Below are 14,858 nucleotides of genomic sequence, written 5' to 3'. Positions count from 1 at the left end.
GGCAGGACAGAAAAATAGTCAAATAAAAACAAGTTAGTTTTTGTACCTGGTGGTTGCAACAAACAGACACCATTGAAGGTAATCAGAAGCGAGGAACAGAAAATGAAATAATTATTTTAATGTTTAGAGCAGCAGGAACTCTGAGAGGCTGCAGGCGCATCAGTGAGTTTGCTGCTGCTGTGCAGGGGGAGGGGGGAGAGGGCTGAAGCAGAAACTACCGTTGTTAAAAGAAATGTGTTTAACTTTGAAAATGTGGGCTCAATATTAATTGTCAAAAATTCCAATGAACCATTAGTTCATTTTGCTCAAATTGAAATAGAGGCCTGCCTCTAATACTGGCCCTCCTTCCAATAAAGGCCTGGAGCTTGATGAGCTTGAGTCAAATACAGGCCCAGGCCTGTATTAGAGGATTTACGGTATATTGTTTATGTTTATGTATGTAGCAGATGCTTTTGTCCAAAGCGACTTACAAGTGATAATCGGCATGTTGCCCTTGAGGCTAACAACAACAATAACAACAACTTGACATTATCATGGAGAGGAGGGATCAAAGGAGTGGATGGTGGTGGTGGTGGTGGGAGGGGGGGGGGTGCAGGGAGGGTGCTAGTTAAGAAGATACTCTCTGAAGAGCAGGGTCTTCAGGAGTTTCTTGAAAATTGAAAAGGAAGCCCCTGTCCTGGTAGTGCTTGGAAGGTCATTCCACATTTGTGGAACGATGCATGAGAAGAGTCTGGATTGTCCCGAGCGTGGTGTAGGCACTGCTAGCCGACAATCCTGTGATGACCGGAGCGGCCGGGCTGAGACGTAAGCCTTTGCAAGAGGATTCAGGTAGATTGGAGCCGTACCATCTCTGACTTTGTATGCTAGTGTTAGCAATTTGAATTTGATGCGTGCTGCTAGCGGTAGCCAGTGGAGCTCAATGAGCAGAGGGGTGACATGTGCTGTTTTTGCCTGATTGAAGACCAGATGCGCCGCTGCGTTCTGGACCATTTGAAGAGGTCTCACAGTATGGCCTGGAAGACCAGTTAGAAGGGCATTGCAGTAATCGAGGCAGGAGATGACAGATTGCACCAGGAGCTGGGTGGAATATTGTGTTAGGTATGGTCTTATCTTTCGTATGTTATACAGCGCAAAGCGGCATGAATGAGCAACAGAGGCAACATGATCTTTAAAGGTCAGGTGTTTATCAATCACAACACCCAGATTTCGAACTGCCTTTGAAGGAGCCAGAGATAGGAAGTCATATTGGATTGAGATATTGTGCTGTATGGATGGTTTCGCTGGGATGACAAGTAGTTCAGTTTTAGAGAGGTTGAGTTAGAGATGGTGGGATTCATCCATTTTGATATGTCAGAGAGACAGTTTGATATTCGTGCAGAGACAGTGTGGTCGTCCGGTGGAAATGACAGATAGAGCTGGGTGTCGTCTGCATAGCAGTGGTAGGAGAAGCCATGTGATTGAATGATCTCACCCAGTGATGTGTTGTATATGGCAAAGAGAAGAGGTCCTAGTACAGAGCTCTGGGGGACTTCTGTGGCAAGATGGTGCACGGTAGAGGATTGTCCAAGCCAAGATACACTGAATGATCATCCTGTGAGGTACAATTCAAACCAGGCGTGTGCTTTCTCTGTGATGCCCCTGCTAGAGAGTGTGGACAAAAGCAAGCCATGGTTGACGGTGTCAAATGTAGCCGATAAGTCGAGCAGGATAAGCGCTGAGGATTTTGCAGTCGCTTTAGCTTCTTTTAAGGATTCCATCACTGCTAACAGAGCAGTGTCAGTGGAGTGGCCCTTTTGAACCCAGATTGGTAAGGGTCAAGCAGACAGTTTTGTGAGAGGTATTCTGTGATCTGCTTGAAAGCCACCTTTTCAATGATTTTGGACAGAAAAGGGAGGAGAGAGATAGGTCGGTAGTTCTCCACATGATTTGGAGGAAGAGATGTTTTTTTTAGCAGCGGTTTAACCTGAGCATGCTTGAGAGAGGTGGGAAATGTACCGGATGTCAGTGAAGCGTTGATCATGTGTGACTGCTGCGGCTACTGTAGGAGCAATAGCTTGGAGCAGCTTAGTCGGAATGGGGTCAAGTGGGCATGTAGTAGGGCAGCTGCACGTGAGAAGCTTGGACACACAGTTCTCAGTGAGAGGGGAAAAAGAGAAAAATGAAGCAGTAGGGCTTGAAATGGTTGGGCTAGAAGGAGTTTGTGGTAGCGAATGTTCAGGAGTGGCCAGTTGAGTAAACTGTTTGCTTATAGCTGCCACTTTGTTAGTGAAGAATGAGGCAAAGGTGTCAGCTGATAGATTGTTGGTAGGAGGTGGAGACGGAGGGTTGAGCAGAGTTTTGAATGTTGAAAATAGTTTGAGAGTCAGTAGAGCTGAGAATATTAACTGATAGTAATTGTATATTGTTAAAACCTCTTATCCGTTGATTAAATTGTACATTCGTTGTACGTTAAAGCACAAAATGTACATTTATCTAACATCTGAATTTATTTTTAGCTCATTGAAACCTGACAATCTTATCTGCTGCAGATGTGTTCAACTCTATAAAAGCAGAATGATACAATTAACATTTTGTCAACAGGTGTTTCGTCTAAATGACGGCGAAGGAGCTTTGGAGCCTTTAGATGACCTGATGATCCTAGGAGGAGGTTTGCATCACCAATAGGACTTCAGCAAAGCCAGTTCACAAGAGGTGCTGCAAGTGAAGTTTACACCATCAAACATGTCTAAATGATTTATGATATAAGTACTGGCCGTGCTACCTAAATATAGATTTAAAAAAAAGTCATTATCAAGGATAATCTCATCATTTTTGTTGCACAAAGCTGGATTGAAAACCTCCAAATAAATGATGGCTGTGAGGCAATAATTTAGATCATCCTTATGATGTAAAGTTGTATAACGATAATTTTTGTATTCTTTATTACCTCCAGGCCAATAATTCCAGACAAAATAAAGACTCCACCCATCCTCTTCTGGTTGATGGGTAATCGTGTCAGGGAAGTAGTCGTCCATCGACAGACCAGACTTCCTTCATCGAGGGAACTACTGCCAGCTTCTATGAGGGAATCTTGTGGTCTCCAGGCCATCATGGAAATTTAATTCCTCATTTGGCTCCTCACAGTACAAATTAGCAAAATACGGACTTCTCATCTCATTTAGTTTTACTTTTCATCGTTTTATCATACACAGTTGCTTTTGCAATTACAGTAGGTTTTATTTTTGTTGTGATTCCCCAAGTGAAATCCTTCCTTCTTTATTCGTTATATAATAACCATGTTCTGATGTAAAACGTACAGGTTTATATATTTATCAGGTCTGTGATTCTAATGTTGCCCTATTTTTCTCCACCATATTATATATATATATATATATATATATATATATATATATTATATTACTATATTATATTATCTTGCTTTTGAACACTGATTTATAATTGTATCTCACAGTTTGATTTTTCTTATGCTGTTATTTTTTATCATTGTTGTATTTTGTATCTTTGTTCATCACTTTGATCAGCTGTCATGCTGTTTTAAAATGTGGTATAGAAATAAACTTGGTATGACGTAATATAGTTTTTCTGAAGTAATTCATAATTGTGAAAACACAGATGGTTTTTCATGGCTGTTAAAACCTAAACTTTAGTTTCCTAACACTACATGGTAACCCACAGAAACGTCAACTGCAGTAACCAAATCTGACCACACGATGTCACTGTTACTCAATTCTTACATAGTTTACCTTTGAGGATATAAAAAGCAAGTGACCCCAAACAAAGTTTTATTTTGCTGCTAAACTGTATAAATGAGTGTCTAACAGTACTGTGGACATGTTTAGTCTTCATTTTGGCATTTTACTGCGAATATTCAGCCTAAACATCAGTGTAGCACTCTCTTCAGGTTCTGCTCTACATTTGAATTTGAATCAACCACCTCTATTATCTAAGCTGATATCATCTCTGTTGGCCAGTATTTCTAATGCGGCTGCTCTGCACCATAGCTGAGGCTTAGCCACTCACAAGCTGGTATGAAACGATTCAGCTCAGAGCTGCAGGCCTCTTAAAAGTACGTCCTCTTTCTTCAAGTGAGCGAGGTTGAAAGGAAATCCCCAGCCTGCTGATGTTTCTGTGCTCATTCTACTGCGCTGTGCGTGGTTATGGAAAAACGTATGTTTATTAATTCTTGATCATGGACTCATTGATCATGGACTCAATCAACTGAATGTAAATGTGACTTTCCACACACACACACACAATCTCTCCCTCTCTATAAATAAACTCTGTGACCGGATGTTTGGTGCGTTATGCCTCCTGAATGTGTGAGTATGCAGAGAGGCATAGAGCAATACATTTACATTCAGTTGATTGAGTCCATGATCAAGAACTAATAAACATAAGTTTTTCCATAACAGCGTGTGTGTACGCTTTGTGTGCGCCGCATGTGTCTGTGTGCATGCGTGTTTGCTTACATGTGTGGGTGGGTGTTTGTGTGTATGCGTGCGTGCGTGAGTGTGTGTGTGTGTGTGTGTGTGCGCGCGCTTCCTAACGGCTCATTACTCTGATGGAGAAATTCAGAGCGCGGGGAGGTGGACGTTTATACCTCAGCACCTCTCTCAAAAGCAAGTGTGGGTGGAGACTCCAGACAGGGCGTGACTTGTACCTCTGTCTGCTCTTGTCTCAAAGAAAAACCCAAAGCCGTTCCTAACACGCCACCTCTCTAGCTTTTCTTTGGTGCATCTCTGTTGCTAAGCCCACCCAGTATCTCACTACGAGCGTAGAGTGCTGTGGTTGGCCCAATCTAAGCTTGTTTAGGCCAGTGGTAGACCTGCTGAGGCTACAATAGAGTGTGCAGAGCAAAATCTTTTGCCACTGCTAGGGTTTGTCTAGATATGAAGTGATCTAGTTAAATGTAAGTTGGGGCATGAATAAAAACATGTTTAATATGTTTGAATATGCTTGTCTGTCTATATTAAATATCTTTCTGTTGTCTCTCCACTCCAGGCATCACCCTGCCCTCAGCCTTCTCAGCTGTTTACTTCCTCCTTTTTATTGGTGTGTGCACATGGTGGGCATGCCATCTACCCATCAGCCACCTGGGTTTCAATGCACTCTGCGTTATGGTGGGCTTTTTTACCGCTGGTCACATGATGTGTCTGTACTTATACCAGAGCTTATTCGCCCAGGACCTCTTCCCTCCCCATCATCTCTGGGCTAGGTGAGACGTCAGCACACTGAGCAGGAAGCTAGCTCTAATTTCTGAATTAGAGCTTCTAAAACTCAGTTTTTGTCACAATATTAACATTTTTGTTATTCGATTAGATACTTTATATGGAATGTTTATTGTGGGAAGTGCCTTGAGATGGCTCTAGTCCAGTGGTTCCCAACCTTTTTCCCAAGGGACCCCGTTTTTTACCAGTAAAATTTTTGACGACCCCCTCCCATTCTCTCTTCCAGTACAAACATTATTAAGAAATGATAAAATTGTTCAAGCACATTTGAATATGCTTTGATTTAATAGATAACAGTAATAGTAGGCTCCAGTACAGAACAGTCATTAACAAAACCAAACAGAGCATAATGTGCTTGACAGTTTGTATTACTTTTCTGAACACATTATTTCTTGTAAACACTGATAAATCAATCATTCCTTTCAATAAACGTTTGACACATAAAAAATACACTGAGCAAAATGTACTTAAATGTGTATATTACTGTTTATACTAGATTATTTACGGTAAAGGCTGTGATTAATCAACCAGTCCTATCTTTAATGAACTTTTGACACTTGAAAATAAAACAGTGAGCTGAGCAAAATGTTCTTAAAAGTGTGTTACTTTTTCTGTACTAATTATTTCCTGTCTTAATATCAGTAAACTTTTCACTCATGAAAAAAATGTGAGCAAAATGCGGGCTATAAACAAGTAATAAATGAAGTTTTAACCCCTTAAAGTGGAGAGGTCCTGGCGACCCACTGAGAGGCTTTGGCGCCCCCTTGTGGGGGTCGGGACCCCCAGGTTAGGAACCACTGCTCTAGTCAACCGACAGACACACACACACGAGAGAGAGACTTTATCGAGCTATCGATGATGAATGAGCCACATTTTACCTTGAATTATAATGCCTTCCAGAAGTGAGTGACTCTTAATCTGATTTTTGTTTCTAGACTTTTTGGTCTGAAGGATATTATCGTACCAGGGAACTGCTCCATTTCTGATGACCTCATCCTTAATCCCAACCACACCTGGCCTGTTTATGTCCACCCTGGAATCCTTCTTTTCCTGTACTTGACTGTAACAGCTGTTCTCAAGTCAGGATATCATGTAACACCTGTTCTGGTATGTAACAGTTTTATTTCACATTGGAGTGTTTTAGAGTGTGTTCAGGGTTTCCCCCAGCGCTTTATAAGCCTGGCGGCCCGCCAGGCTTTGCTTGGCCACCCACCAGGCTAAGCGTCATGCCCTGCTGACACGAACGGCGCAATGAAACTAGATCCCTCTATCAGTTGATTGCTCTGTTGATTGTTAATTTTCTTCTGCCAGATACGTTGTGTTTATGGAGGCCTTGATATATGAAACATCAGCAGAATTTAGCACATCAGCTGAGGTGAAAATGTTTAAGGGTCCCAGAGAAAGTCTCTCTTTATGCCGGTGATATGCTTTTGTTTATTTCAGTTCCTCTCGCCCTTATCCCTTTGCTGTTGACTCTTCTTGGTACGTTTAGTCAGATCTCTGGCTTTAAGGTTGATGTCCGGAGAAGTAAAATGATGCCAGTCACTCTTTTTTTTGGGGGGGGGGTCTAACTGGCTTCATTCCATTTAAAATGAGTTTAAATATTTGGGTATTTGGATTACACATACATTTAAGGATGTTTGTTGGACTAATGTAGCCTGACCAGCCAGTCCCATGCTTCCGTTTGGGTTCTCTGTGTCGAGGTAAACAGAGGACAAGTCTGGCAGGCCAGGCTAGCACTAATAAGAATCTTCTATTAGCTCATTTTAAATGTGAGTCCTTGCCCCTGTCTTTAAGGGAAGAATTAACACCATTGATGACTGTACTGCCTTAATTCCTTTATCAGTTTGAATATATCCTGAGTTTTCTTCCTAAATCTTTTTTTTTTTTTTTTTGTTTACTTTTGGGTTGGATATGGCACAGCAGACCGCTTCCGGACGGTAACAAGATGGCGCCTGTGCTTGGCTTAGCCGCGGTCACCGGCCACTTTTTCAAACTTTTCTCTACTAACCTCCTCTTTTCCACCTTGCTCCTGTCTGCGATCCTCTTCAGTAGTGTCCCTCCTACCATCTCGTCCAAGTTTTTTAAGGTCGGTTTATCCTCATTCCTCGGTGGTTTCTCCTCCTGTTCCCTCCATAAGTGGTTTTTATAAACACCATGGATCTAACCCTGCTAATTTACGTCCACTAACTCCAGCTTTTTCTGTAGTTTCTGATTCCTCCACCTCACTCAGCATGGCTCTATTAAATACCTGCTCTGTTAACAATACGACCTTCCTGCTCAATGATCTAATTCTCTCTAAACATCTGGATTTTCTGTTTCTGACTGAAGTTTGGCAGCAAACATCTGATTATTCTGGTCTGATTGAACTCTGACCGAGTGGTTATTCTTTTCTTAGCCAGCCTCGGGGTTCTGGTCGTGGTGGAGGCCTAGCTGTTGTTTTCAGAGACCATCTTCCATGTAGCTCTACAACCTCTGGTCACTTTGTTTCCTTTGAACTGCAGCTGATTAAAGTCGGGCGTAAGGACCCGTTCTACTGTGCTGTGGTCTATCGTCTACCTGGTCCAAACAGTTCTTTCCTTCAGGAGTTTAGTGACTTTCTATCCTCCACTGTGAAGCTGTCCAGACTGGTGATTGTTGGTGAATTTAACATCCACGTTGATGATCCCTCCGATCTCTTTGCCATGAATTTCTCCAGCCTTATGGACTCCTTCAGCTTTACCCAGCATGATTCTGGCCCCACACACACCAGGGGGCACACTCTAGACCTTGTTTTTACCCTGAGTCTAAATGCTGACAGTGCTTGTCCTGAGGACGTTTATATTTCAGATCACAATTGCATTTTCTTTAACTTGTCAGTTTCAGCATCCCCACCTCCTGCTCGCCGTATGGTTAGTTCTCATTTTCTTAATGAGAGCACAGCTAGCAATTTTTCTGCTGCTTTTCATCCACCCTGTTCTTCTGATAATGACCCAGATTCCTTAACTTCTCAGTTTAACGAGCACTGCCTCTCCATTCTGGACAATATCTGTCCTGTCAGAACCAGATCAGTTCCTGCAGTGAACCCTACTCCCTGGTTTAATGAAGCAACAATTCAGAAAAATTGAGCGCTTGTGGAAGAAAATCCATCTCCACGTCCATCTGCTGCACCTAAAGGATCTTCTGACATCCTTTAACTCTGCAGTCAGAGACGCCAGGGTTTCCTATTTCTCCAACCTGGTGTCCCAGAGCAAAGGGAACCCCAAGGTGCTGTTTAACACCATCAGCAGCATAGTCTCTCCTGCCTCTCCTACAGCCTCCATCCACTCTGTTGCAGACTGTGAGAACTTTCTGTCTTTCTTTGTGGACAAAGTCAATAAGGTTAGATCTAGCATCTCTCCTTCAGCCTTATTGCTGCCTCTCCCGACTCCAACCAGGCCCATCATCCTAGATAGCTTTGCTCCTGTTTCTTTGCCTGAGTTAACCAAACTAGTTAACTCTATGAAGACCTCTGCAAGCCCCCTCGACATCTTACCCTCATCTTTGTTTAAAAGTGCTTTTCAGTCCATCGGTCCCAGCGTGCTCTCCATTATTAACGCTTCTCTGGTTTCTGGTCAGGTCCCTGCTTACTTAAAGAATGCTGTAATCCACCCACTTCTTTAAAAACCGATTCTTGACGCCTATCTCCATAGCAGCTTCAGACCCATCTCTAAACTTCCGTTCATCTCCAAGATCTTGGAAAAGGTTGTGGCTAAACAACTCACAGTTGTTGTGGCTAAACAACTCACAGCTGCTCTTGATGAACATAACATCTATGATAGCTTCCAGTCAGGTTTTCGTAGAGCTCATTCTACTGAAACAGCTCTTCTTAGGGTCTCACAGGGTCTCACCTTCTGACTCACAGTGATGCAGGGGACTGTTCTGTTCTGGTCCTGCTGGACCTGACTGCAGCCTTTGACACTGTTGGCCATCACCTGCTACTGGAGAGGCCGAGAGACTGGGTAGGCCTATCAGGAACTGCTCTGGAGTAGTTCTCCTCTTATCTTTCTAAGCGCTCCTTTTTTGTGGCGGTCTCCAAGTTTAGGTCCTCCACCACCTTCCTTACCCATGGTGTCCCACAAGGTTCTGTGCTGGGGCCTCTGCTCTTCCTCTTCTATCTGCTCCCTCTTCAGCACATCCTGAGCTCCTTCAAAGGAATCTCCTACCATCTTTATGCAGATGACATCCAACTGTACATCTCCTTTAAGCTCCATGAGATGTCTAAGCTGCAGCTGTTACACACCTGCTTAGACTCTATTAAAACCTGGATGGCTGGGAGCTTTCTACAGCTGAATGAACATAAGACTGAGATCCTCATCTGTGCCCCAGACAAGCTGGTTCCCAAAGTCAGAGACTCTCTTGGTCAGCTTGCATCTCACACCAAACCTTCCGTCAGGAATCTTGGCGTGACCTTTGACCTGGCTCGCACCCTGTGAATATTGTCAGGATAACAGTGGAAGTTTATCCCATGCTGTCTAATGATTTTACCAATTGGAAGCATATATATAGAGAGAGTAAAAAGAATTGGTCCAAGCACTGAACCCTGTGGTACTCCACAGGTGACCCTGGAGTATGAAGAAGATTTGTCATGTACATTTACAAAATGAAATCTATCAGTCAGGTAGGATTTTAACCAGCCAAGCCCTGTTGCTTTGATCCCTACAACATGTTCAAGCCTTTCTAAAAGAACATTGTGATCAACTGTGTCAAAGGCAGCACTGAGATCTAACAAGACTAGAACAGACACAAGATTCTTATCTGAGGCCATGAGAATATCATTTGTAACCCTCACTAATGCAGTTTCAGTGTTGTGATACTCTCTAAAACCAGACTGAATTTCCTCAAACAGATCATTAGTATTTAGATGCTCACATACTTGGATGGCCACCATTTTCTCAAAGACTTTGGATAAAAATGGAAGGTTAGATATTGGTCTATAATTCATTGGGTCATATGGATCCAGAGAAGGTTTCTTAAGTAGTTTGATTACAGCAACCTTAAAATCTTTTGGTACGTATCCATTTAATTTTACATCTCACCTTGTGTTCAGGCTGAGCGACGTTGGGGGAAAGCAGAGTTAATGGAAGAGTTAGTAGAGTTGAGAACCTGGAATGAAGAAAGAGATGACACACAGGTATGAGTGATTATTAACATTATTAATGTCACGTCTGTTTGAGCATTCACAAATGTTTTAGAATTCCTGTAGGACTAGATTAAGCTGCTCTGTGTTCTTGTTTCTTTTTTACCTGGTGACGTGTATAAACTTGCAAGTCTGCAGAAGACTTGAGGTATAAAATGGGTTGTGATTTAGTCAAAAGGTCAAACAGTGACCTACATTCCCAGAGTGAGGAATCTTCAGTCGGGCGTACACTGTGCGACTTTTTCACTTTTTTGAGCCGATTTTCCACTCGTGCGAGAATCCACAAGATCGGGGCGAGTATTGCGCTGAGCGTCGTGTAGTATACAGGGGGTTACAAGAGGCGATTAACACCACGTGATCAGCAATCGTGAGCTCGCACGGACTTCTGGCGTGTTTGATATTTTGCTCGTCCCTCGTGAGGGTATCACACTTTTGAAGCAGCGCTGCGAGCAGCTGCAACCCAAAATGTACCAGAACCGCTCACGGCGCATGCGCAATCATGCATCAACACCGCTCACCCGCTATTTCCCTAATAACACACGTTGTTCGTTTTTATTTCTACACGTTTTTTTTTACTCTCAAAGATTGTCAAGAAAGCGTGTTTGTCGTGTTCATGTCAAATTAAACTGATCACAAAACACAGATTTACTTTCTTTATTTCGTTTTCCTCATCCAACCCCCATAAATCCCTGTGTGTCCTCCTGCAGCACTCCTGAAGGACAACAGGCAAAACAAGACAAAAAAGTCTGACGTGTTGTGTAAAAACTGCTATTTTTAGCATATTTTTAGGTCTGACGTGTTGCTACCAGACGTACAGTGTGAGCAGTCAGGTCGCATCCGAGAACTGGGTCGTCCAGTGTGAGCACATGGCTCGTAAGATCTGCCCTGCGAGGAAGTCGTACAGTTTGAGCTGAAGCTGAGTGCTACGAGTGAAAAAGTTGCACAGTGTCCGCCCAGCTTTAGAGGGAAAGGCATTTGTGTGGAGATGTTGGTTGACACCTCTGCAACATTGCATCATCAACATCAGGGTCAGTAATGCTGGATTTGCAGACCAGGGAGGTGGTTCCCCTGCACATTGTGTTCCAACTACAGGGGATCTGTATGCTCTTTTTGACCTGGCTGTGGAACATTAGACCAGCTCTATACCCCTAGTAGGGTCCCGGAACGTGCATAGGAGTTCACTCAACCAGTCTACATGCAGGTTTTCTAGGAGGAGCCAAGGTTTTTATGGGATGCCTTTTGGTGGCGGACACCTAGCAGATTGCGATTGCGTAGAGTCACTGACTAACAGCATTCACTCTATCAGCAATTCCCATACTAAGCAAGCATGTAGCGGGAGTGGAGAGGAAGCCTCCAGCAGAACTTGGCTCAGTGAATAGCCTTTCATGTGACCAACTGGGGGTTTGACAAATATAGCAAATGAGCAATTTACATTCTTTATGATTTCATTATGTGTGCTGTTTTTATTTATTTTTATTTAATCTTAGTATTTTGTTACCAACTGAGAACCTGGAAGCTGTGACTCACTTCATCTTCATAATCATGTTTATTCTGGTTAATAGGACTCAATGGATTTCCTGATGTTTCTTAGTCGTTGAGATTTTAAAGGTTTAGTTTAGTTCATTTATTATTTGAATGTAGATGTAAAAGCTGTGACTCCTCTAACTTGTCCTCTACAACATCTCTCACCAACAGGCTGTCTGATCTCGAGACAATTCTACTGAACTAGTCTTATGTGCTTTTTTTAGAACACTATTGTCTCTGTGGACACAGACAGCCCAGCTGAACCTGTGGCTGAAGACAGCCCACCTGACAAGGGTATTGATCATTATTTACTCTGTTATTCTGCATCTCATTAGTAAAAAATAAACAAATTATTTATCTCTTGTTATTTTTATGTGGGTTAGATGGGATGGCTTAGATAGAACTAAAAAAATCAAGAATCAGTTACATCTGTTCAGTTTATTCATATAGTGTCAAAAAAACACGAGCCTTCTCAAGGCAGCCACACCTGCCTAATTGGTAGATGTGGAAATGTCTCAGGTAGGACATTTTTAACCACGTAGGACAGTAGGTCCCAACTTTTTGACTCGTGGACCCCCTGAGCTGTTATCTCGTACCACGAGTACCCCCTTAGTCAAACGTTTTGACGATTCCCCAAAAATAGAACGTACAACAAAATGGGCAAAATGTTAAATCTTAGTGTGGAGGTGTGCGTACAAGTCAAATGACGCTAACATAATAGACAGTGTTAGTTGATTAGTTGCCTGCAGTATTGCCAGTGGGAAGTGGGAACTGGTTATCAACAAGAACCGAGTCTTGATACTCTTATATATGTCTATGGTCCATATATGGAGTTGTGGCTTTGAGCTGCTCTGGGTTACTGAGTTGATGTTGGATCACAGCAGTTTTTAGAGATTTTCCCCCTCTCTGCTAATGGCACAGTGCTTCCATACAACAAGAGTGATTTTCTTGGGGTTATTAGGCATTGGATGTCTTTCTCTGGTGATGCAGATGACCCTGAGGAAAGGACTATAACCCTCTCCACCTTTTAACTCAATAAACAACAGCTTTAAAGGACAGAGTCTTTATGAAATAGGATGTTGGTTACGTATTGTAGCTCCAGATTCTATCAATATAGGCATAGCCCTTTAAGGTGGTGGGCCTTATTGGTTCTGGTTGGCTGGTAAGCCAGTTTGTAGCCAACTTCCTGGTCTTATATGATGGATGACAGAGAAACTGTTCATGCATGTTAAAACTCCTTTGAATTTAGTAAAAAAAATGCTTGATTGTAGCCTTATAACACTTTTATGTTGTTGAGTTCCCTGTTAAATGGTAATAGTTGTCCGGAAGTGACAAGGCGTGTGACACGGCCAAGATGGCGGTGATAGGAACCACGCTTTGGGCTTCAATTAAGCTAATCAGAAACCTTGGGGTGACGTCAGGGTTGGTCCATCATATATGAGTTATGGGTCATTGGGTTATGCCCCTTCGACCAGTACACCGAAGAACTTTATGAAAAACGTGTCTGTTGGTGCAGCCAGCCACGCAGCAAACTACTACAAAGAGGTGGAGCTGAAAGTGGGGCCGTGAGAATGTGAGCAGCTATCACACCCATCAAATTCTGAACTGATGTAGCTACGACCTAACCTACCGAGCTAACTGAAACTAAAAGAAGTTTTTGATCGCTTTCAGCCAGAAAACTGTGGTTGAGAGCCTCTAATGTGAAGCATTCATCAACTCACCAATCTGCAGTGTGTCTGTGGTCTTCGTCAGAGAGCTCCGTGGTTGGTCTGCACTGCAGCAGTCAGAGCCAGACGGCTGGTACATGCAGCAGCCCCAGCTGCGCTGTTGTGCCTGCAGTCAGAGGTCTGGAAAGCTGGTGCTGCAGATGAGAGGGAGAAAGTACAGTTTGTGTACGTAGCCTGACCAACACAAATATCAACCCATTTTTGACCAACTGGTGTACTGTTAAATGCACAGCATTTTACCCCATTCAACCAGCGAATGAAATGGTAAATGGCCTGTATTTGATATAGCGCCTTCTAGAGTCCTGGAACCCCCCAAGGCGCTTTACAACACAACCAGTCCTTCACCCATTCACACACCCATTCACACACTGGTGGGGATGAGCTACGATGTAGCCACAGCTGCCCTGGGGCGCACTGACAGAGGCGAGGCTGCCGAGCACTGGCGCCACCAGTCCCTCCGACCACCACCAGCAGGCAACGTGGGTTAAGTGTCTTGCCCAAGGACACAACGACAGCGACAGACTGAGCGGGACTCGAACCTGCAACCTTCCGATTACGGGGCGAGCACTTAACTCCTGTGCCACCATCGCCTGAAAGCACAGGAAAACAATGTTACTTGCTGAAAAATGGATCAGAGACTTTTTCGATGGTTTGTTAGTGTAGTTAATACCACAGGTTGCCGTGTTTGCCCAGTAACTGCAGGATTAACATCCAAGAATCAATACACAGAGGATGCAACTGAGAATCAAAATGGCGGAACACTTTTAACAAGAGGCCCAGGCTGAGGCCTTACCTGGAGCAAGCCCTTAGTGCTAGCTCTGATGGCTCAGCTGCTACCTGTCAATCCTAATCTAATCTATTTATAATTTCAAGTTTTAATTACATCTAGTGGATGAACTATAAAAATACATTCCCCTTACCCCTAATCCACACTGGAGGCAGCAGCGGTGCAGAATGGCAGCGGAACGTCGCTGCTTCAAATATAATTTATTTTAGCCTGTGGGTTGATCCAATTAGCCTGCGGCGTGGAACATTTCAGGTCCGTCCCAGAAGCAGCTCGCTGCACCACGCTACTACGGGATTAAAGTTGTCGATTTAACAGGGTGGGCTTAAGTAGCTCCCACACCTTGACAGTAAACATCATGGCTCTAAAGCTGATTTCCATCTGTGTCATGTCATCATAAAGTGGACAATCCATTTATTAGGAGAATGTTTTGGGAG

General features: G+C 43.3%; 1 protein-coding gene across 3 annotated transcripts in view; it reads left to right on the top strand.

Moving 5' to 3' along the window:
* The window catches only part of piezo1 (piezo type mechanosensitive ion channel component 1 (Er blood group)), a 155,164-nt gene that overhangs the window by 35,044 nt on the left and 105,262 nt on the right, over window positions 1-14,858 (top strand). For all 3 annotated transcript variants that reach the window (XR_011515768.1, XM_070542767.1, XM_015945535.3), the window contains exons 6-9: window positions 5,002-5,215; window positions 6,164-6,335; window positions 10,297-10,380; window positions 12,135-12,204. Coding sequence is in view for 2 of the 3 variants with exons in the window: in XM_070542767.1 (XP_070398868.1) it covers window positions 5,002-5,215; window positions 6,164-6,335; window positions 10,297-10,380; window positions 12,135-12,204 (540 nt within the window). In the remaining variant the exon portion in view is untranslated. The remainder of the gene's footprint in view (window positions 1-5,001; window positions 5,216-6,163; window positions 6,336-10,296; window positions 10,381-12,134; window positions 12,205-14,858) is intronic.

This window comes from Nothobranchius furzeri, chromosome 12 (genome assembly GCF_043380555.1).
Source record: "Nothobranchius furzeri strain GRZ-AD chromosome 12, NfurGRZ-RIMD1, whole genome shotgun sequence".
Taxonomy (NCBI): Eukaryota; Metazoa; Chordata; class Actinopteri; order Cyprinodontiformes; family Nothobranchiidae; genus Nothobranchius; species Nothobranchius furzeri.
This window is presented reverse-complemented; position numbering and strand designations above follow the sequence as displayed.